At 54.2% G+C, this 23,481-nt stretch overlaps 1 protein-coding gene across 2 annotated transcripts in view; it reads left to right on the top strand.

The window, feature by feature from the left end:
• The window catches only part of LOC101632863 (chromosome unknown open reading frame, human C14orf159), a 56,173-nt gene that overhangs the window by 19,543 nt on the left and 13,149 nt on the right, over window positions 1-23,481 (top strand). For both annotated transcript variants that reach the window (XM_004682043.2, XM_012724578.1), the window contains exons 2-9: window positions 7,950-8,082; window positions 9,488-9,629; window positions 10,248-10,446; window positions 12,591-12,732; window positions 13,684-13,806; window positions 15,963-16,160; window positions 20,579-20,839; window positions 22,921-23,020. In XM_004682043.2, the coding sequence (XP_004682100.1) occupies window positions 7,980-8,082; window positions 9,488-9,629; window positions 10,248-10,446; window positions 12,591-12,732; window positions 13,684-13,806; window positions 15,963-16,160; window positions 20,579-20,839; window positions 22,921-23,020 (1,268 nt within the window). In that variant the 5' untranslated portion in view covers window positions 7,950-7,979. The remainder of the gene's footprint in view (window positions 1-7,949; window positions 8,083-9,487; window positions 9,630-10,247; window positions 10,447-12,590; window positions 12,733-13,683; window positions 13,807-15,962; window positions 16,161-20,578; window positions 20,840-22,920; window positions 23,021-23,481) is intronic.

Raw genomic sequence — 23,481 nt, 5'->3', positions numbered from 1 at the left:
CACTCACTCACACACACTCACACTCACACACTCACACTCACTCACACACACTCACACTCACTCACACACTCACACTCACTCACACACACTCACACACACTCACACTCACACACACTCACACTCACACACTCACACACACACTCACTCACACTCACACTCACACTCACACACACACTCACACTCACACACACACTCCTTCCCTGTGGCACCACATGCCAGGCTGCCAGACCCCCAACCCCCCATGAGAACCCCTCCTTCATCAGGCGGTGACAACACAGGTCAGGCCACCCTCCTGGGGGTCATGTGACCCCTCCAGTCGTCCACCATGGCTTGCTGCCCCCAAACGGACGCCCACCTCCCTGCTCCCTCTAGTGACTGCAGGACTAATGTTTAGGAAGGGGAAGTGAAGAGACGGTCTTTGGCTCTGCTCTCTGCACCCTGGGAGCCCCTGGATCCACCCGGCTCCATGCAAGCGCCCGCCATGGCCGCCAGCCGGCCCCACTCTTTTGTTTCTGTTACTGTCATGCAAACCCACTTAGCGGCGTGTTTACACGCTCGGTGCCTGCTTCCTCTCGCAACATCTATTTTGCGCGCTTGCAGTTGTATTTAGCCTGCCACCAGCAATTCTCTTGGCAAACGTCGAGCAACTCCCACCACAACAATTCACAAGTGGAGACGAGGTCTGTTCAACCACTTATTCTGCTCGTCCGATATCAAGGGCGAGGCTCCGGGGATGTGATCGGGGATGTCGGCAGGCCCCGGAACGGAGTTTCATGATTCCGTGGCCAGCGTGACCTTGTCCAGGTCGTGACGCGTCTCCACCTGGACAGTGTCCGGCCTTATTTTTGGCTCCCTCAAGATCACGTCCTGGTTTGCCCAAGCTGCTTCCCGAGCCGGTGAGCTGTTCACCGTGAGTGAGGGTGGTCTCAGGAAGGAGCTGTGGAGAAGGTGCCTGGTGTCATGCTTGGCCTTGGTGGATGTTTCTTGGGGTCACCCTCCCTGACCTCATGAGCACACGTTCTCCCTTGACGCCCCCTGCCTAGGAGCCACGCCATCTCTCCGCTGCCGCCTGGTACTTCCGCTAGGTTGCCTCTGCCCTGCCCCTTGCTCTGTCCATCCTCCCGACAGCGCAGTTACCGGATGCCAAGCTCTTCCAAGCACCACGGCTATGGTGGATGTTGAAGACAAAAGGAGGGAAACAGAGCGAAAGTCCTGCTCTGGCAGAACTCAAAAAACAGCAGCCTCCCCTTGTCTCCCCCTTCCCACTCTGCACGTGTGTGTGTGTGTGTGTGTGTGTGTGTGTGTGAGAGAGAGAGAGAGAGAGAGAGAGGGAGGGAGAGAGAGCCCTGTCACCGCTTCCCTGGAGCAGACTCCCTGCCCTAGATCAGCAGGGCGCAGGAAACCTCTCCACTACAAAGTTCTTTTGCGGGAGGGAGACTCCTAGATGCCCATACCTTGGGCCTGTCCCCTCTTATCTGCCAGCTTCCCTCTTCCCCTACAGTGTACCCTCCAGCTGCAGCCAGAGGCATCTGCCCAAAAGGCGAGACTTACCCAGTCACTCTGCTGCTGTGATTTCCTCTCCCTCTGGAGATAAACCCAAACTCCTTCCTGAGTTAGTTTTGGCTTAGCCTCCCAGCCTTCCCCCCGCCCAATCTCCCCACCAGCCTCCCCTCCAACCTCCCCACCAACCTTCCTCCCAGCCTCCCCCCAGCCTCCCCTCTAGCCTCCCCTCTAGCCTCCCCTCTCAGCCTCCCCCCAGCCTCCCCTCCCAACCTCCCCTCCAGCCTCCCCTCTAGCCTCCCCTCTAGCCTCCCCTCTCAGCCTCCCCCCAGCCTCCCCTCCCAACCTCCCCTCCAGCCTCTCCTCCCAGCCTCTCCTCCAGCCTCCCCCCCAGCCTCCCCTCCCAGCCTCCCCTCCCAACCTCCCCTCCAGCCTCCCTCCCAGCCTCTTCCCTGGCATCATGCACTCCAGCAGCACAGGAAGCTGGCTTCCTTCGCCCCCAATTCACAGGCTGTCCCCAGGGCTCAGAGCCCATGTAGTTACCTGCTCACTTTTCTGTCTCCCCAGGAGACGGGCACAATGGTAATTAAGCTTTGATGTCTGCCCCCAGCATGGCAAGCCCAGTGCGTGGGCTCAGTCTGATTCGCCGCTGGATTTGTGCTCACTGGGTGCTGGATGCTGGCACCAGCAGTGCAGCCTGGATGCTAAGTGTGAACCTCAGGGAAATGTTCTCAGAACTCAGTGAGGTTCGTGCTGATATGTGTCTGTTTATTGATTAGAAGAGGGGTGCAGGGAAGTTAGGGGGTCCCTGCCCCGTGTAGAGGCAGGTTGGAATCCAGGTGGCCTAGCCCCGATCCCGGGCCGGGGCCCTGATGCCTGGGGTGTGCGTGTGCACGTGGTGGATTGTGCCTGGCACGGATGCGTGGTGGTGGTTTAGCAAGAGTAGGAAGGCTGCCGATTCGGCGGAGGAGGCCTGGTCCCAAACACTAAGACCTCTGCATTTCAGAGCACACACAAGCCATCTTCCTGTGTCCCCAGCACCCCAGAAATGTGCCCAGAGGAGGAGAAGGGCGGTGGGGTTAGTTCAGAGGCCGGGAGGGGAGAGAAGAGAGTGCGGGCATGATGGCATAGTGTGAGGGAGGTCTGCAACCTTAGGTGGGGGGCGAGGGGGGCAGGCCAGCGGGGCGAGCCAGGCTGCATGGAGTTGCAAGGGAGGAGGAAGCTTGAGGCTAAAGACCAGGAGAGCCTGGGCTATGGAAACTGGAAAGTTTGGAGTTTTAAACTTTAGTGCACTGAATTTAATGAATAAACACAAGGCGTCATTTTTAGTACAAAATTCTAAGTGCGCTCCCATGCAATATTTGGGTGAGGAGAGAGATGATAGATGGATTTTTATTGCAGTAATATTGGCTTATGATGCTGGGTATGATTTAGGGGTGTAGGACCACACCTCTTAAATGTCACAACACCCACCAATCAGGGCGCCCTTAGTACTCTACCACCGTCCGCTGAGACCCACACATCTGCGCCCACCCACACTCCCCGCTCTGGGAACCTTCTTCTGAGACGGACTTGTAGGTTTGTTACTGGTTTGGTTTTGTCTGGCCCTTCGTTTTGTTCATTCTGTTCCGCATAAGTGAGCCCGTGTGAGCTTGTCTTTCTCCTCCGACTTTGCTTAGCACCAGCCTCCTGGGCTCCATCCATGTTGTCTGGCAAGAGTTCACGCTCTTCATCGCTTAGCAGAACCCCATTGTGTACCAGAGGCTGGGAGAGAGCACCAGGTTGGGGAGAGAGAGTGCAGAAAGGACGCTGTAGAGGCAGAATGGGGCCAGGAGGGGCTGCTCTCCACCGTCTCCATTGGGAACAGTGCGGCCGTGGGTGCACCTCATTCACCCCACTGAGCATGCGCAGAAGATACAGTCCTAGAGCTGGAGAGCTTGGGTAACACAGAGGAATGACTGTCTAATGGTGGAATTTCATTCACCTGTGACAGGCGCAGGTGAGCTATTTCTGTACTGGGGCTTGGGCTGTGTTAGCTCCTGTTAAAGAGCTGCTTGCCTCAGGCTGCCTCTCCAGCATATTTGATGCCAGGGAGTGGTACTTGTGGTTTGATAGCTTCTTATGCTCTAACGAGAAATGAGAGGCTGTACAGCAAGCAGAAAGTTGAGCTCTTAGGTCTTGACCGAGGCTCGAGGATTGGGTCCCATCTTACCTCACAGCTGGTCACCCCTCACTGGGCAATGACATGCCTGGGCCGCTCAGCAGAGTTCACCAGAAGCCCTGGTGGAAATCCTGAGAGGTTCAGGATTCAGTCCCCAAAGAAACATGGACTAGGGAGATCCTGGCCCCAGAATCATCTGTGAGAATAGAGGGAAGTTCTCTCTATTCCTGAGATACCCTGAGGATATGGTTCCTACTAATAGCGCAAGACTGATGGCTGGGTGGGCGGATAGATGGGTGGATGGCTGGGCAGGTGGATGGATGAACATGTAAATACGGAGATAGAAAGGTAGATATCAATCCGGGATAGAAAGGTAGATATCGATCAAGCATGAATTTAAATGGTTTTGGAATTGGGCTTACTCATTATGGATTTTTTAAAAAGATGTATTTATTTATGCATTCGGAACTGGGGTACAGCCAGAGGTGCAGGGACGGTGAGAGGCTTCACCAGAGACAGAGTGGGGAGCAGAACAGGCTGACTGACAAAGTACACTGCTGAGGGGAGCGGCAGGCGGGTCAGGAGAGGTCTGCTGTGCCTTGTGGGTCACCTCCTGGGCAGGGATGGAACTCATCTTAGTGTTGTGCTTAACCCACTATGCCACCAGGGAGGGCTATCATTATAGGATTTAAAATAGCTTCTTTTTCTTTTTGCAAGGAATTGTCATGCCTGAAGTAACATCTTTAATTTCCTTGATTCCCAGTGCCTGGCCTCTAGTGGGATTAACAATGTCTTCTTTGTGGCGTGTGGTAAGGAACCAATGGCTACCTGTAGGTGAACAGCCTCCCTCAGTGCCTGGTGCTCGGCAGGTGCCCATAAATGGTGGCAGTTCCTATCATCTATTATGCCAGCAGGCATACTCCCGTTGGCATAGTGAGGACACTCCTTTGGCGGGAGTCCATGAGTCTGTACTCCATGCTCCGCGTGTCCGTCTTCGGGTGGAGGACGCTGTAAGAGACATTCGTCACCTTTGTTCCCTCCCAGCATGCACAGGGTGGGGGTGAGGAGGAATCCAGATACCTGGCACACTCCCAGCATGCATTTCACAGGGAAAGAGTTTAGCTACTCCTTTCTCTAGGTCAAGAAAGCAGCATTACTACAGGAAGGATCTCGATTCACTTAAATTTATATTAAAACCTTAAATAGGGCCCTCCCTGGTGGCGCAGCGGGTTAAAGCACAGCACTAAGAGGCTTAAGCCATTTCCGCATGCATTCGATTCTCGCCTGCCCCGAGGAGATCCACATGGCGCGGCAGACCTCTCCTGACCCGCCCTCTGCTCCCCTCAGCAGTGTACCTTGTCTGTCTGCCTGTTCCACTCCCTGCTCTGTCTCTGGTGAATCCTCTCACCCTCCGCATCTCTGGCCTGTACCCGGTTCTGTATGAATAAATAAATAAATCTTATAAAAAAAAAAAAAACCTTAAATAAACAGGAAGAAAAAGGGTTACCATTCTCAGATTCAGATTTGGGTCTCTAGGCAATAATACACTTGAAAAACAGCACCCAGCTTGACCTGCTGCCTTAGGGAGCGTTTGGGAGTGGGAGGTGTTGCTGACAGTGCTCGAGGGTCTCTCACGTTAGCAAGTTTGAGCCAAGTCCATTCTCCCCTGCACATGTGAGTCATCAGAGGTGTCTGGCTGCTGTGCCCACACGGTTATGGGATGGCTCTCTCTTCTGTCTTTTCTGAGTGGCTGGCTGAAGTGCTAAGCCCTCTGCAGTGACCCTAGGACTACAGACGTCCAGGACCCGAGCTGGTGCCTTGGCTGCCTGGCCCAGAGCAGAACTGCCAGGCCCAGGGACTCCTAGTCCTGCAGACAGGCACAGACTTGACCACCAGAGCAGCTGCTTCAAGCCTCAGCGCCTTCAACAAGGGGATAGACTCCAACCTCACTCGGCCCTCCCAGCACCTCCACCCCAGCCCCAAGGGCCCGTTCTCTCCTCTGCCTACAGGGGCCACTTTGTTCCTGAGGTTAATACAGCTCTTGCTGTCAGTTTTATTGATTTATTTATTTTTATCTTAGAGCAAATTTAATTCATTTGCCAATAACATTTCCCTGAAGATCTATTATTTCTAGAAGGTAAAGATATAATTTTACAACTCCATAGTACGGGGATAATTCTAAGTTATCTACTTTAAACACTTGCTATCAGTTTTAAATATACCTCTCCCCTTCCAGGGCAATACTTTAAAACTGTGGTTTATTACAGATTTTCCACGTTTTGTTTTTTCATTAAATTGGCCATGGAGCTTACTTGGTTCTCTGTCTAGGCTAGAGCTGAAACATGCATTGTTTGCTTGGAAACTGGTTGGGTTCTTCTCTTTAAGGAGAAAAGAAATAATGGAAAATCAGGCTTGTCCAGAACCTTCACTCTGGACACTGCCCTTAAGTGTTGCTTTCATCCCCTGTGCTGTCCGTCAGTCACTCAACAAACCTTCCGAACTACTTCTGTGTTGGCACTAAGCTAGGCACATGGTACATTTAGAGGAAGACACGAGCTGTGCCTCAGAGGCCAACATATGTGGCTCTTGAGCTTCAGATGTTGCTGGCACATGGAACCTCTTGAGTTTAAAGAGTCAGCGTTAAGTCAACAACTAGGTCTCCCTCCACCCTGATTTCCTGGAGCTGTCAGAGAGCTCCGTCTCCCCTCCACCCCTGACTTCTGGAACAGAACAGCAGACACCAAAGGGCAAGCTGAGCCGCAAGTAGCCTATTGGGGACTGTACAAGCCTGGCCCCCGGGGGCGGGGACTCCTGCCTCTGCGAGGCCCCAGCCTTGACCTTTCAGCCAGCTCCCAACTGTGGCTCTTTTCTGGCTTCATCTCTGGCAGGCGGCATGAGCCTACTGTCTTGAGAGACCATGGCAGCCGCCATCTTGACCTTGAGGTGGATCCAGCTTGAATGGTAATCTTTGAACTTGGTTTTCTCTTCTCTCCCAGGCTGTTGAGCCCTGCACAGCTTCTTGCTTGTGCTTCCTGCCAGGAGGTTGCTTGTTTTCCTTCTCCTGGCCACTCTGCTTTGGGCATTTGACTGCCTGTCTGGCTGGCAGTTTGCCTACCAGGGAAGGCTGATTTCAGATTTTGACCTGGCATTCGTATCTTGAACTCCCTCTCTCCTGCTCCTTCTCTTCCTCTGCATTCCCTCCGGACCCTTCACCAATGGAAATCTCCAGTCTCGCTGGCACGCGGTTGTTCTGCCTTCCTGGGCACAGTGAGCACAGATACTTCAAGTGGGCAGCACTGGTCTTTCTGCTAAACAATTTGGGACCCCTGGACACCCTTGATTTTGCTTGGAAGCAGAGTATGAGGCCATCTCCTATATGTTTTTTTAAATAATATAATAGTTTATTTTTTCATCATTTTGTACATTTTTTTCATCATTTTGTACATTTTTTTTTATCTCAGTTGTAATCCCCGTGGGTTTCCCATCACTAAGTCCTGTGTGCCATCACCATAGTCCTGTGCCCCCCCTCCCCCCAATTTTTGATCCCATTCCCCACTCCACCCCCACAAAATGTCTCTGGTATATGGCTGTTCATTATTTTTGTTATTTTCTCGCCTGGTCCATTATACTTCTGCTATGAGCAAAACCATCCGGTATTTTTCTTCTTCTTTCTGGCTGAGGCCATCTCCTATTTTAAAGTCTACAACATTTACTCATTCACCCAAAATCTGTGTGGGGCACAATGCCTGCAGTGGGGGAGGGGGTAGCAGAATCTCTACTTTTCAGGGGCCTGATTCTGAATAACAGAAGTCAAGTGTAGACAGAAAACCTGGTCTGCTGGTTCGTTTGTCATTGCACGTGGCTTTTAACCCTTTGTTCACCTGATCCTAAATAGTTTCAGAACGCACTGTGCGTTTTCAGACTGTGGGCCTGTGCACGAGGCCTAAGGTGTGCCCCTACCCCCTAGACGCTCAGGCTTTCCCCAGGAGAGGGAGAAAGGGGGGTGCAGAGTCCCCTAGAACATCTGGTCAAAATCAGTGTCTCAAAGAACTGAGGGGGCAAAGAGGTCCGGCAGCCAGCGAGAGCCTGCTGGCTGCTTCCAAGTGGCGGGAGATTCTGAACCTGCTCTAAGCAATGGAAAGGCCTGGGGTGGAGACGGACGGCCTGGGGAGAGAATCTGCTGCCTGTCACCTGGCCTGCCCAAGGGCAAGACCGGGGACTCTGGAAGAGGCTGGTGCCTGGTGCTGACTGGGTGTCTTCAGGGCTCTAACTTGTTCCCCTTCCCCAGCTTCCCTGAGGTCCATCCGAGGACAGCCTGATGACCTTCACACTGCACCTGAGGGCCTGCCGTCCATCTGCCCTGAGAAGTTTGATTCTACAGAAGAAATCCAACATGAGAAACACGTCCAGCGTGGCTGGGGGTGAGTGGTGTTCATGTTTCAAAACAAACACGCCAACGAACTCCCCGAAAATATCCGCCGCAGGGATTTCTGAGGCTCCTGGCGTCTGCTTGGGGAACAGAGAGGACGAGCAGGATGATGCTTGCTCTGGGCACTTCCCAGGAGGGGCTGGCGCTTGGGCCCACCGGTCCAGCACCACACAGCTCTGCTCGGCCGGCCCTCAAAGCTCCGCAGGCTGCCAGGGCCCTCAGTGAGGAGGAGAAATCCCAGCCGGGAGAAGGGCCCAGCCCCAAGCTTGAACTAACCCGCTCGGGCCCCTTTTCCTCACAAGAAATGGCACGTAGCGGGAGCCTGTGACTCCTCAGGGGCGCCCAGGTCTCCCCTCAGGAGCCCACACAGACGCAACCTGTGGTGTTAGGAGTGAGGGCAGTGACTGCCCTTGTGGGTGGAGGTGAAAGAGCTTGTGGGGTCCTGATAACGCTCTGTTTAAAACCACCCACCATTTCTGCTTGATCTGGATGCTGTTTCTGGCACATTCTTTCTGGAAACCCATGTAATGTGTGCGCCGTGACACATTTCTCTGTGTGTTAGACTGCAACAAAGGTTAAGCTGAAAAGGCTCTACAAACACAGACACCTTCACCATTCACATTCAACTTTTTGAACAGTCCCTTTTATGCATTTCAACCTGAAATTTCTAGAGGTGGAAGGAATGTGTTACTCACACAAGTTCCAACCAAAATACATGAAACACGTTTTCTCATCCGGCGGTTACTTAAAAGGATCCATTTTGATGAACAAGGAGTTTGATTCAGAGGTAATCTAGGTGTGCAATCACTAGAACTTTTTGGGTCATAATTTTAAAATATTGAACTAAATTATATAAAATAAACAATTTTATACTTTTCCAACCTGAACCCAGAAGAAGCATCAAAAATGGTTTATAATTAGTTAAACCAAGCACGAAAAATATGTATTTATCAGATGGTGGGCAAAGCTCCCCATCCTTTTTTTAGATTTTCTTTTGAAGTGTAATCCACCAACCTTCTCTACATTAAAATAATAAGCACAGGGCCTCCCTGGTGGCACAAGGGGTTAAGTCTCAGCACTGTGAAACTTGGCAGCCAATGCAGCACGAGTTCCATCCCCCACCAGGGAGCTGATCTTCATGGTGCGGCAGGCCTCTCCTGCCTCCCTGCTGCTCCCCTCAGCAGTGTATTTCAGTCATCTGCCTGTTCTGCTCCCCGCTCTGTATCTGGTGAATCTCCACACCCCCCACACCTCTGGCCTGTACCCCAGCTCTTGTATGCATAAGTAAATAATTCTTTAATAAGAAAATAGATAAGAAATAAAAGAATAATTCACACATGAAAGGACTCAGCCAACAGACCCTCGCTACGCTCCTGTTCCTTCTCCCACCAAACCAGGTCTCCAAGCAGCCAGCGTGGTCATCCTGCACAAGTCTCTGGCTCCAGCCTTTGAGAGCTTCTGCCAGGCCAACCGTGGCCCTCTGCCCCTGCTGGGCCGAAGCCAGCCGGGCACGTGGACAGTGCCTGCCCCAGGCTCCAGGTAAAAGATCGGTTACCGGGGCTGCTGCTAGAGGCTGGGCTGTGCTGCCTCTGGGGGTCGGTCAGCAGGAGCTCTCTGCCCAGCCAGTCACCACAGGCTTCTGCTGGGGCACAGTCTGCTCTCCCTCCCCACCCCTGCTCCGTCCAGCCCTGGGGAAAACCTTTAGACTCGGTGGGAAAGTCCAGCCTCAGAGAAACCCCATGGGCACTGCCTTCGGGGCACCCAAGCCAGAGACCTGCCTGAGAGGAGGAAGACGAGGATAAAGTGCTTGAATTTCCCGCGCCCAGCGGCAGACATGTTAACATGGAGTCTGCCCTCCCAGACTTCAAAAACATGACACGCCCCCTCTGTGGCCCTGCTGGACGGCCCTGCTGGTTCTGCTTCCACGATAGGGCCCCCAGGAGCTGCATCTCTCTTGCCATTTGCCTCCTCTGCCTCTGGTCACAGTGACTGGTCTCCTTCCCTCCCCTACCCCTCCTCCACCCGCTACTGTCCCGCCCCCAGCGTGGCCACCTAGTCCCAGGACTAATGCTCAGACTCCCAAGGGCCTTCCCACGCCCTTCAAAGCGCCGCCAGGGGCCATGCTGACATGGGGTCTGAGCTTTCCCTTGTCCCCAGGACGGGTTGTCCCCAGTTCCGGAAGTACGAGTTTGGTGCCTGCACAGGCAGCCTCATGTCCCTGGAGGAGACGTCTGAGCAGCTGAAGGACATGGTGGTCTTTGGCCTGGGCTGCTGTGACTCCCTGGAAGGGGTCTTGGAGAAGGCGGGGCTCCCCAGGAGAGACCCAGCCGGTCATGGCCACGCAGGTGCTTACAAGGTAGGGACTCGATCCACGGGGCAGACTGAGCTGGAAATGCGATTGACGTGTCTTCCTCTGCAGTGGGGAGAGCAGTGGCCTGGGCCCCTGTTGGCCATTTCGTGGCTGTGCAAGCTGGGATAAGCAGTTAGCCTCTCTGAGCTTGTTTCCTCATCCGGACAATGGCACCACCAGCCTCTCTCCTGCCCACCCCGGACCGGGCGTGGGCAGCCAGCGTGACCTTGAGAGTGTTGCTGGAGCCCCTTTGCACAGATCTTTGTGGTGGCGTCAGCCAGACCCATTTGGAATGTGTCTGGCTCCTTCTGTAGGGAGTCTCGGCAAGATTTCTGAAAATGCTCCCTGGCTCAAACTTCCTGGCACCGGGGAGAATGTGCTTGGGGGGTCAGTGCCCAGGGATCTGAGCAGAGCCTCGCTGGACCGTCAGCTGCTGGGTCATGGCTGTGCCAGCAGTGCTGAGTCACGTTCTTGGCTGGAGGTGGCCACCCGTGGTCACCGTGTGGCCAGCCCCTCTTTGGACTTGCCGTTGTTTGGGGCTGTCTCTGAAGTTTTATTCCAGCCACACTGGTCAAGGGGAGAGACCTAGAGTCCCTCCTTCCACTGGCGCCTGCCAGAACATTTCTTTAAAGTTTGAGAATTCACCATGTGGGCCCGTGTCAGGAGCAGCTTCAGGTCTCTTTACTTACAGAGGACTTGCAGAGATTGGACACTTCGTCCAGGGCTCCCGAACATTTGTTGAAATGTGCCCAAGTGTGGGGTCCCGAGGAGACACAGGGCTCCCACTACGTGTGCCACTTCTTGTGAGAAAATGGGCCCAGGAGGGTTAGTTCAAGGTTGGGGGTTGGGAAGTGGATCCAGGCTGGGTCTGGCCAGGAACACCCCGTCTTCAGTGGCAGGTGAGAGCTGTTTTGCAATCTTTAATTTTTTTTAAAGATTTCTTTATTTATGCATACAAGAACTGGGGTGCAGGCCAGACATGTAGGGGGGTGAGGGGATTCCCCAGAAACAGAATGAGGAGCAGAAAAGGCAGATCTACTGAAACACACTGCTGAGGGGAGCGTGGGGAGGCAGGCGAGGTCTGCTGCGCCATGTGGGTCAGCTCCCTGGCCAGGGATTGAATTCGTGTTGCCTTGGCTGTGGACGGCTTCATAGTGCTGTGCTTTAAGCCCTGCGCCACCGGGAGGCCCCACAGTCTTTCATTTTAAATGAAGAACCGAAACCAGAGAGATGTGGGAATTTGCCCAAGCCCCAGAGGCTGCCTGCAACCCAATACTCAGCCTCAAATCCTCTCCGCCCAAAGTCCATCATGGAGGTGTGAGGACCAAATGGTACTTTGCCACAATTGCTGTCACTGCCCAGGGAGTGCTCAGCAGAGCCCTGTTCCCTACACGTCACGGTCCCCAGCAGCAGCCAAACAGTGTGGAGGCTCCTGGGAGGAATGGCCAGGCAGCCATCTTGGATTCAGCTGGCAGCTCTGAGGGTCTGACAGGCTCCAGAATGGGGAGAACGGCCTGTCTCCAGTGAAAGGCCCTGGCATGTCCCCCACGCCACTCCTGCGCCCCCCTGGGTACTAACAGCTAGCCCTTCAGGCAACCGCCAAGACCATCCGGGGGTTGCCTTCCTGGCCAGCACCTAAATCTTGCATAAGCCCCACTGCAGGGACCAGAAACTCATCAATGGGTGGGGGGGGAGGGAGGGGGACACAGCCATTGAGAGTCACGCAAGCCGCCCTGGGCATCTTCTGGGGAGGCTGGAGGCCTGAGGCAGGGTGAGTGAGGTCTGGCCTCCAGCCCGTGTGGACACCCAAGGCAGAGGGGACCCCGGAGCCTGTTCCCTTAGTTCCCTCTCCCAGGGCGCTTCACCTCCAGGTCTATAAAATTTAGAGTCTCCATGAAATTGCTTGGGGGGGGAGGGATGACATTTTTCCTTCCATAACTTGAGATTCAGACACTCCCTCCATGTCCAGTGCAGGCAACACCAAGAGTTACCAGCAAACTCCCTCACCTCCCCAGCGCGCACCTGAGAGCAGACGCTGTTTTCATAAAAACTGCTTGAGCCTCCTAGTCACTTGCTGCCAGCCGTCCTTGGTGCTCAGGCTTGGATCTGTGCTAATTCTGTTCTGCATTTCCCCCTTGGCTTCTCGCCAGACGACAGTGCCTTGCGCCTCCACTGCTGGCTTTGGCTGCCCCCTGGTGGTCACAATGAGGCCCGTTCCCAAGGACAAGCTGGAAAGGCTGGTGCAGTCCAGTTGCTCTGTGCAAGGAGCTCCCATTCACGTGGGCGACCCAGGTCAGTGTCCTGAGCGGCGCTGGGGCTTTGGCTTGAGAAGACGGGAACTTGCTATGTTTCCTGAGCTCCGCCCGGGGTGCTCACCTCACCCGGGGGCCCCCAGGGGGCCCTGGGCAAGGTCAACTCCACAGCATTATTAAGGCTGTGTTTGCAGACACCCCTCGGGCTGAAAGCAGCTGCCGCTGAAGGAATATCCAGCCACACCTGTTGTTTCTGTGAGCCTGGGTTGGTGAAGCTGGTGGCAGGGGGTAGCAGGGCTGTTTGCCCAGAGGTCTGAGCCCAGCGCAACCTCCAACCTAGCCTGCCGCTTGGGGGCCTATTTGGGCAGGGGCCCCAGCATATTCACTCTGTCTGAGAAGGGCAAAGAGGATGAGATGAGAGCGTTGGCTTGGGCCCCGGTGGGGGCTGGAGCTGAGTATAGCTGAGCTCACTCGACCATGTGACAAGTGGGGTCAGACAGAACCTGGCATTTTGTAAAAACACAGCCAACACATGCCACCGTCCTCACAGAAAGACAATGGCAGGCCCACCCGAAGCAGAGTGTCTTCTGGGGTGTCTTCCCTGTAGGGGGGTGGGTGTCCATCTCTGCAGTCTGGCCGAGGATGGTCAGTGACAGTGTGGGTCTGTGTTGTAGAACAGTCTGTACCTAGATAAACTCACAGGTGCTGGCTTCTTAGCCAATGTTTCCATGCAAAGAAAGTGCTGGATTGAGTGACCCAGATGCCCGTCACCCCAACAGGGTGAGAGTCCATGCTCTGAGCCCGCACGCCTCAGAGCGCACTACAGCTTCTATTCCTAGTCGCCTCCCCCCTCGGTCCCCATCACCCCTCACCACAATCCTGTGACTGCAATCCCCTTGGGGAAAGAAGTATAGCCTTCTCGGCACTTTTACCTGGAGGCAACTGCCGGCCCAAGACCCCCACGGAATTCACTTTCTCTTTCTGTCTGCAGAACTGTTGGGAATCAAAGATCTCTCCAGACCTGACTATGGAGATCCGGTGGTGTGTCAGCCCGGGGACGTCCCAGTGTTCTGGCCGTCGCAACTGACCAGTCTCGAAGCTGTCAGCAGCTGCAGTACGTCCGGGCTTGGGGGGCACTTTCTCTGACCTGGCCTGACCTCACAGCCCATTCATTCTAGCCAAACTTGCCTTTTTGAGGCATTTTGGAGACTGGTGTAACTTTGACAGCAAAGGTGTAGTCAGATAACCCAACTAACCTTTCACACCATATTTGCAAGCTTTTGAAGGCAAGATTCTCCACCTTTTTCAAAGGCCTTGTATGATATTACAATGGAGAGACACAGGCGAGCTCCCTAGTCAGCTCACTGGTCTCTGACCTGGCAGGGCACTGGAAAGCATGACTTTCAGGTGCGATGATTTAAGAAACCAAGTCACAAAATGAGCCGTCGGCCTGCAACCCGCAGTGAAGAGCCCTCTGGCTTGCTTCTTTTCATTCCAGGACCCGGTCTCCACATCAGGCCAGCTTGTCCTTCAGGTCAAATACATCTTGGTTAAACACATTTCTGCCTGCAAGACCTCACAGCCCATTCATTCTAGCCAAACTTGCCTTTTTGAGGCATTTTGGAGACTGGTATAACTTTGACAGCAAAGGTATAGTCAGATAACCCAACTAACCAAACCCTTTCACATCATACTTGCAAGCTTTTGAAGGCAAGATTCTCCACCTTTTTCAAAGGCCTTGTGTGATATTACAATGAAGAGACACAGGCGAGCTCCCTAGTCAGCTCACAGTAAGGTGAGGGTGGGACGAAAACATTAAAAATGATGGTTGCAGCCCATTTCCAGTAGACATTAGCCACATTTGCACTGTAAAAGATAGAATCTGGCGTTCCTTTGGTTTACTTTGAAATCACTCTAGGAGCTTAGCTATCAGCAGGGCCTCCTGATAGGGACAAGTTATCTCTAACAGGAAGATGGGGCGTAAACACCCAGATCCATGGGGTTTTTTGCAAGCCTTTAACATAAAAGTTTTGGGTCCCCACTATGTGCCAGGCGTGTATATACACATCCACACCAGTGCAGCAAGCATCCCCCAGAGGGCTGGTCTCAGGCCTCACCTGCCTTCAGGATAACACCTGCAGAGGTCCCACCCCCGAGGGCACCACAGCCCTCCAGCGCTTTAGTTTTGACTTGGCAAGCCAGGGACACCCTTGAGTCTTTCTGCTTGAAAAACATCAGGCTCAACCTCCGACCGGTAAACTTACATTAGCCACAGATGACTTACTGCTCATTTCCCAGCTGAGGGGCCCGCCCGCCTGTGAGGCGCCCATGTCACATTCTGTTTTGAGGCGACTTTACAGTGTGCACTGGTAGGTTCTATCCAAACGCAGAAAGACAATGATGACCAAGGCGCCACGGTCCTCAGTTCTCCGCCTTCGACATCAAAGTTCAGTTAGAAGGCTTAGGCTCCCGCCGGAGGTGTGCCTCTGGCTTTCTGTGTATCTGAGAAATGTGACTGTTTCCCGTGAAGTCCAAGGCATTGTCATCTGCTTGATTTGTGCCTCCATTTCTCAAGCACCTACTGTGTGCAAGGCGCCGTGTGGGCTGCTGACGGGTAAGCTGGGGTCCCACTTCTAGGCGCTCCAGCGAGGGGCGTGGCGTGTCCACGATGCTGACTCTGGAGGAAGCAGGAGGCGCAGAGTCTGTCTGCTAAGTAGTCAAACTCAGGGCCAGGGACCGAGGAGCGAGCGAGGCAGAGCCCTGACTCCCTGATGCCAGCCGTCGTTGGTGGAGGGCTCAGTCTGGGCCAGGCACCTTGCCAGACATTTCATGTGCATTTCCAATTAAGTTTTGACAACTCCATGAGTTGCTATCACCGCTTTAGTATTGAAGAAATGGGTTGAAGGAGGGTAAAATCACATCTCAAAGTCAAGTGTGTTTCTAACCAAAGCCTAGAGCCTCACATTGCCTGGAAACAAGTAGGAAAGAATTATTTGAAGAACAAAATTAGCATAAACTGAAGCAAATTGTAATTGCGATGCGAAAAATAGAAGCTATGTTCAGAGACCTATTTGTTAGCAAATCAAACACTTACTAAAGCAAAGCCAGGCGGCTGGGTGCCTCCCAAGTTCAGCGCGCCCATTCTGATATCCGTGGGATGAACTCCGCCGACATGCGAGAGCCCTAACTGCAGCTGTGGCTGCAGCAGGTGAGTCAAGTGGCCTGGGTTTCACGAAGTGGCCGGACTCAGTCCCTCCTGTTGTGTTTCAGAGACCCCACTGGCGTTTACTAGCGCACCAGGCTGTGCGGTTATGACAGACCTGAAGGCTAAGGAGGCCAGCGAGCTCACCCCAGAGGGATTTCCAGAGGTTCACCTCATTTCCCAAGATCCTTTGCACTACAGCATCGCCTCAGCACCAGCCATTCGGAAGATCCGCGAACTGGAAGCTATAATTGGCATAGACCCAGGTAAGGCACAGAGCATCCACACCTTGATAGTTAGAGAAATTTCTGAATAGCTAGAGAAACTTCTCACTGGTGTGATGCACAGTGGAAAAGGCAGCTCGCAAGTTAATCTACAGTATGACTTATTTTTACTGTTTAAAATACTGATGGTGGTGAGCCACAGATGGGATTAGAGGTGATTTTTGTTTCGTTTATTTGTTTGTTTTCCAAATTTTCAGCACTAGTCGTGTGAGGGGGAGGTGAGCTTATTAGCTAGGCATGCGGCCACCTGAACCGGATTGGGCTAGTAGTGGAAGGAAAAAAGGGAGTCTGGGTCTTAGGTCATCAACTGCCGGAATTTAAAAAGTTCCCCATTATTGTGTGAAGCCCCTCCCCGGCCCCCTTTCGTGCCTTTGCCCTGGGGTTGGGTGTGGAACAGATTTTTGGGTACCAGTCCGCTGGCTGGGTTGGGGGACAGGATTGCTGCTCCTTGGATGATACGGGGGCCGGCCCAGGACCCCGAGGCTGACATGTAAATTGTGCCTTGCCTCTCAGAAAGCACAGCCCCCCTGAACCCGGGGCAGGGCAGGATAGGGTTCGCAGGAGCCAGCCCGTTTCAATGAGATTTGCTGACCGCTGGTTGAAGGCTTTGCGCTTCAGTCCTAGCAGAGGACAGCAGAGGGCGCTGTTGTGCATGGCAAATGCTGCCCACTTGCTGGCTCTGAAGAGAATTGGGGTACAGAGGCACAGTTGCTCCTTCACCCCCAAAGTTTTCATGTCAGTCAGTGTAACAGGAGGATCAGCCATACCGCCCTGCCAGGCTCGTGATAGGTGATAAGAATAACTCCAGTTGAGTTTTACAGTTAGCATAAATCTAGCTTCGTTGTCGGTCAGCAGCGTGCTAAGCCCACGAGCACACATTTCATCTGGTTAAATTCTCCCGAAGACCCACGGAGGCATCTGCCACTGACCTGGCTAAACAGCGATGCGACACAGGGGTCAGGGAGCTCGCCCAGCTCCACATACTCAGCGGACATCAGCAGAGCCTGAACCCGTGAGCACTCACGGGCCCACGGCCGGTGAGCGCTGGGTACACTGGACTCGCGGGCGAAATGTCCACCGCTGCCTGGGCTGGGCGGGTGTTCTGGCCTCGCCTGCTCAGGCCCATTCGGCTTCTGCACCTTCTTGTGCGCTGTGGTTCTAGGCCAGGGCCTAGGATGCCCTCGTGGCTTGTGTGCCTGGAGAAGGCAGATGTGGCTTCCTGCTGCCCCTCGGCCCCACCCCGAGCGCCTCCCATGCAGATTCCTGGGTGATGGTGGTGGGAGAGCAGAGGGCGAGGCCAGACTCCCGGGACCCAGACAGGCTGATGGCGACCGGCCAGCCCAAATCAGCCCCCAGACCAGCCTGAAGAAGGTGTGCTCTCGCCCCTGGGCCTGGGGGCAAAGGTCGTCCCCTAAGGACATGGGAGTCTGTAGCAGCAGAACTTCTGCAAACACACTTCATGCTTGTTTTGTACGTGAAGCTGTCCGGTCATTCATTCAGTCTGCAGAGATTCAATTTTCCTTTACTCACAAACACACAGTGCATTGGGACAGACACCCGCCTTCTCAGACTCGCCTCCCTCCAGGCAGAAGCCACGTCTGTATGGGAATAGGTCTCCCGGCAGGCTCAAAACTATCTGCGATCCTCTCCCCTCCCAGTCTCCCCCGGGCTGACTCTCCCACTCAGCGCAAGGATGGTGAGGGTGAGCTAGTAACGCTGCCATTAGGTTAGGTTAAAAAGTAACTCGAGGCCCTCCCTGGTGGCGCAGCAGGTTAGGACACGGCTCTGCAAGCTGGTGCAGCCACTACAGTGCAAGTTCAAGCCCCAGCCCCGGAGCTGACCCACAGGGCACCGCAGACCTCTCCTGACCCGCCCGCTGCTCCCCTCAGCAGTGTACTTCCTCCATCTCCCTGTCCTGCCCCCCACTCTGTCTCTGGTGAAGCCTCTCACCCCCTCTGTACCTCTGGCTTGTACCCAGATCTGTGTGCATAAATAAATCTTTTCTTAAAAAAAGTAACTTGAAGAAAATTTACTGCAGACACAGAGCACCCACTGCTGAATTAAATGTGGGAGAACGTGCCCCTCCCTCTTCCATGCTTGTGTCCAGACTCGAAGCATGAGACTGAGGGGAGGGCAGCCACACCTGCCCAGAGGTGCCAGTGGCATGTATTAAGGGACACATTTCACCCCAAGAACAGCACTGGCTTTTGAGTCCCGCTTCATTACATACGCAGATACGAGGGTCACTTTGGTGCGCTGCCCCAAAGTGCCCTCTGGGCACGAGCACAGTGCGCTTTTGAGGGGTGCTGGCTGGCTTTGCACACCCGGAGAGAGAAGGGAGGCAGGGTGATGAGGATGATGACGATGTTTGCACTAGTGATAAAAGTATCGGCAGCTTTAAGGTTATCAAAGTTCTCTCCTCCTCCTCTCTGTTGGCGCCCACCACATCCTAGGAAAATAGGTGATATTCCTATTATTTTTCTGTAAAAGCATTGCTATGCTTCTCCCTTAATCAACAGTAATTCATCTCCACTAGAAGCACCAAAAAGATTGGCAAGAAGCGATGGACATTACCAGAATCCTATGCCAACCAACTGTAATTAACAAGTATGAACAGGTGCTGTTTGCCTGTAATGTCCCCTCCTTCTGCTTTGAGCCTGCAGATGAAGCACCTGTTATCACCTGACCATCTACCTGTCATCTGTCTCCCTCTGGCAACTGACAGTCACCCATCATAACCTGTCCTCTCTCTGTCACCTATCCTACTGTGATACTCTTTTAGGTCACTTGCTTCATTTTTCAATATATTGTGAATATCTTTTCATGTCATTAGCCCTTGACATTAGTGCTTGCAAAGAACTCCATTTTACAAGCGACCTGCCTTTCTGTTGACATCCCCTCATTTGATGCTGTAAACAATGCTGCAGTGAAATCCGGCCACAGCTGTGCCTGTGCCTTGGTCTCTCCATTAGGATAAATTCCCAGAGGTCATTGCTGGCTCCCTTAGATTATAAATCTATGGTACGAGTCGCCCCAGACAAGGACTCTGGTCTCCACCCCCACTAGCAGGTGGTCGGGTCCTGACCCACAGCCTCCCTCCACTGGGCCACCCAGGTTCTGTGTAGGAAATCTGAGGTGCAGATCTGTCAGGAGCCAGACCAAGTCTCACGACTGCTGGGCTTGAACACAGGTCTCTAGATTCTAAGTCTGGAGCTCCTTCCTGCTCTGCAAATGCAAGCTGGCCTCCTGTCCTGCCCTTTAGGCCCACTCTCGTCTCAGCCATAGCTGGGCTGTGGGTCTGTCACATCCTGACTCCGCATGAACCTTTGCTCTGAGGTGACCTGAGCATGGACACACTGTACATGAAGAGAATCAGGGAGCAGCCATGCAGCTGGACATCAGATGCTGTGGGTGCCCCAACACGCCCCTGGCTTCTCCTGAGCTGCAGAGGCTGATTCCCAGTACAACAGCCCCCACCTTGGGCTCTGGTGTCTCCGCCGCTCCACCTGCAGACATTCTCGCATCTGCAGAGTCCCGTCCACCAGAGCACAGCCTGGGAGAGCCAGAGAGCTGGCCACCTTCACCAGGCAGGGGACGAGAGCCGATGCATAAATGCCCAGTACCCGGTACCCACAGGACAGTCCTGAGGTGTGTGCACATGGTTTCTTAGAAGACTCCTACAAGGCGGAGACCCAGTTTTCTTGGATTAACTTGCTCCCTCACACCCCCCTTCCTATCTTTTCTTGGCTTTCCTGCCTTTCCCATACAACTGCCTCCATCTTCTGACTTATGTTCTGTGCTCTCAGTTTCTGCTGAAAGGCTTGTCCCCAAGCCTTCACCTTCGGGTCTTCTTTTGGAGAGTCCTCAACTAAAGCATTCCTCTTTACCTTTCTCCTTCTGTATTCCCCTATGCTGTTTAGGGTTTGTTAAAATGTTATAACTAATAACATTTTTTATTAGATGTTTTGTTCCCCAAAGTGCCGCCCTCTCTCACTCACTTGTCCAGGTGGGTCTTTTCCACCTGTTTTCAACAGAAAGGAAAACCAAACCACCCACTCACTCAGGGACCGGGAGCTTGGCCATCCATCCTGGGACCACCAGGGGGCGCTAGCGTCAGTAGCCCAGTCTTCAAGGAGGTTGAGGGTGGACAGCAGGGCCTGCAGGTGGCTGGCAGCATTCCACTCACCCTTCCCCTCACCCTAGTCCCATAACCACACCTGAGCAGGTGTGTAACTCTGCTTACTCCTGGGTGGGGGCTGGAGTTGGGAGAAGGAATGCATTCTGGTGAACAATTAGCCATCTCTGCCCCATCCCTCAAATCCACATCTAAAACAAAAACCCAAACTACTGTTTGCCTGAGTCTCTACTTATTTTGATTCTATTTCTGTTGACTGATTTAGGCAACCGGGGGATCGGGCACCTCCTCTGTAAAGACGAGCTGCTGAGGGCCTCTCTCTCACTGTCCCACGCCCGCTCCGTGCTCATCACCACCGGCTTCCCCACACATTTCAAGCACGAGCCTCCGGAAGAGACCGATGGGCCACCTGGAGCCTTTGCCCTGGCCGCCTTCCTGCAGGCCTTGGAGAAGGAGGTCTCCATGGTTGTTGACCGAAGAGCCTTGAGTTTGTACGAGAAGCTTGTTGAAGAGGCCCTTGAGCACGGTGAGCAATGAGATGACATTGCGCGCTCCATTTCCCCCAAAGGGACCTTCGTGGGCAGAGGGTGGTGGGAATGTCACCGAGAGAGGTGAGCTAGTGCCCTGCTTCCTGGTGGGGCTGAGGCCGATTCCTCGAGCAGTGACAATGTGCCCACCCTCTGTGGGCGTTTCCACCCCCCAGCCTCACTCTCCCTGTCCCCTGCCTCCTGAATCACCTCCCGGATCAACCGCAGGCACCCAGGTCTTTTCTGCAGGTTGGCTCCAGGGGACTCCAGTCAGGTGAATGGTCAGGTGGAGATTTGAGGCCAGCTCAGTCTAGATTTTGCATGTTTTCCAAGTGGCTTGGATGTAGGGATGTGACGGGAGAACTGGGGGCTGGCCTGGATGGGCACAGCCGGGGGGTAGAGTTGCCATGAACTGGGGCAGGGACGACCTCGGTGGAGGAGGCTCAGAGGATAAATCAGGAGCATGGGCTGACCTTGCTGGGGATGCATAATGGGAGGGCCGCGGCGGGATAGCAGTGCCTCAAAAAAGAAAAATAGGAAATGCAATGTGATTCAGCAATTCCACTTCTAGGTATTTGCCCAAAAGAACTGAAAGCAGGGGCTTGCGCAGATGTCTGCGGCTCATGGGAGTAATGCTGCTGGAGCCAAGAGCACAAGAAGGAAGTGACCAGATGCCCCGGGTGGGGGGATGTGGGGGCTCTGGCATGCAGGGAAACACTTTTCAACCTAACGGGCCATTCTGACATCTGCTCCTCACGAAGGAAGCTTGAAGACAGCAGACTTAGGTGAAATAAGTGTCACCAAGGAACAAACACATCTCCGCTTGTATCTGGTCCCTAGAGTAAGTGAAATCGTAGGGACAGAAGTGGGGGTCGCCAGGGAGAGGGGTGCGGGGGATGGGAGTCAGTGTTTAGCGGGTGCCGAGTGTTCATTTGAAATAGCCAAAGGGAGCAGGTCTGAGGCTGCCTCGTGTGAGATGCGCACGGGGAAGTGAAGCAGTTAGTTCCATGAGTCACGTTTGGGGGAACAGCCCGGGCTGGAAAGAGAGACCAGCAAGGGAACAGCACGTCGATGGCCTTGACGGCCAAGACTCTGGGTGAGCCACCCAGGGGACGGGGGGTTGCGCCCTGGGACACTCCGCACAGAGATGTTGTGGAGAAGGGGGTGCATCAGCCAGGGAGAGGAGGAGGAGGACACGCAGGCTACCGTGTGGTCAGGAAGGAAGCTGGCCAGCCCAGCCCACCGTGCCAGCAGCCGGCAGCCGCTCCCACCTGACAGCGGGCGGGCACGTGGGTATTTTTAGACGCTCATTTTCCCAGAAGTTGCCCTGCCCTTCCTGCTCACCTGACCTCAGGCCAGTGTGGGGCTCACCCACACTGTGGCTGAGAGGGTGGCATTTGCCGGGCTGGATTCGACAGAACTTTTATGCCGTGTGGATGAAGAAAATAGAAGCGATGTGGCTTTACATGAACGTTAGTTCAGTTCTTTTTATAGCTCAAGGCCTGGAAAGGTTTCAAGAAGAAAGGTTCAGGCATTTCTTCCCTTCTAAGGGCCCGCGCTGTCCAGGTTGATGACTCGGTCTGTGGGACTCACTGGTCTCCCCCTGAGCTCCTGGGGTGCACTGCGCTGTGACAGCTGAGACAGCCAGGGCCTCTCCTGGCTGTTCTAGAACAGCCTGGGTGGGGGGGGGGGCGGGCAGGGAGAGGGCAGTGGGAACAGGTGAGACCTTGGGCAGGGCGGGAGTCCCGACGGCACCGTAAACTTGCCTTTGCCCGCTTGGCACCCTGGCCTCAGTTCGCCTGCCCTGTAGAGTGGAGAGTTGGGTGGAATGGAATGGGCGTGCAGGGCGGGTGTTGACAGAGGCCAGGCCAGGCAGAGGCTCGTTGGCCAGGCCTGGTGTTGCTGACACCTGCTGCCAGTCCCGCCACCCCCACCAGCCCTTGGGTTTTTCTTCTGTCTTGCTTCCTAGTAAAGCGTTCAAAGATGATAGTGATATTTCCAGGGAAGTTTTTTGCCAAGGCACCTTGACCCCCCAAATTCCCCATGAGGGCTGACGTGTCCCCTGCGCTTTATCTCCCAGGTGTTCTGAACACGCCGATCACACTAGTAACTTACCAGGGCGGATCAGCCGGAGCTGCTCAGGCGTTTCTATGCAAAGACGGGGACCCCGGGTCACCCAGGTACGTGCGCTGCAGCCCGGAGGGTGACTGCGTGAAGCCCACGAGCCATAACCTTGACAACACGGTGTGTGCACAACTGTCCCCCAGGGGAGCTAAGCCACAACCCCAGCTGGGGGGCTGCGAGGTGCCCCCGGACCCACAGGTCAGGAGTCACAGCTCCCGGGGAGACGGCATCTTCCCACCGGAGGGGGGAGATAGGAAAATTACTTTTGAAAAGAAACAAGAAAAACTAAGTTTCACAAACTGGACAGAGAAACCTGTCACAGGGAGAGCCCAGCACCCTCAGAGGCGGGACAGAAGCCGCGTTGTCTATGACGTGCAGAGGGCGGGTGCAGGGGAAGCCTGGTGTGTGTGGTTTTCGCTGTGCTGTGTGCAAGCAGCTTTTAAAATGCTATGTCGGGATGTAGTTCAGATGTTATAATTCTTAATACGGCTGTTTGCAACCTGCTCTGTTCTACTCT

This window comes from Condylura cristata, unplaced genomic scaffold (genome assembly GCF_000260355.1).
Source record: "Condylura cristata isolate star-nosed mole 26May11 unplaced genomic scaffold, ConCri1.0 scaffold00013, whole genome shotgun sequence".
Lineage (NCBI taxonomy): Eukaryota > Metazoa > Chordata > Mammalia > Eulipotyphla > Talpidae > Condylura > Condylura cristata.
The sequence above is the reverse complement of the archived record's forward strand: the minus strand, read 5'-3'. Positions and strand labels throughout refer to the sequence as shown.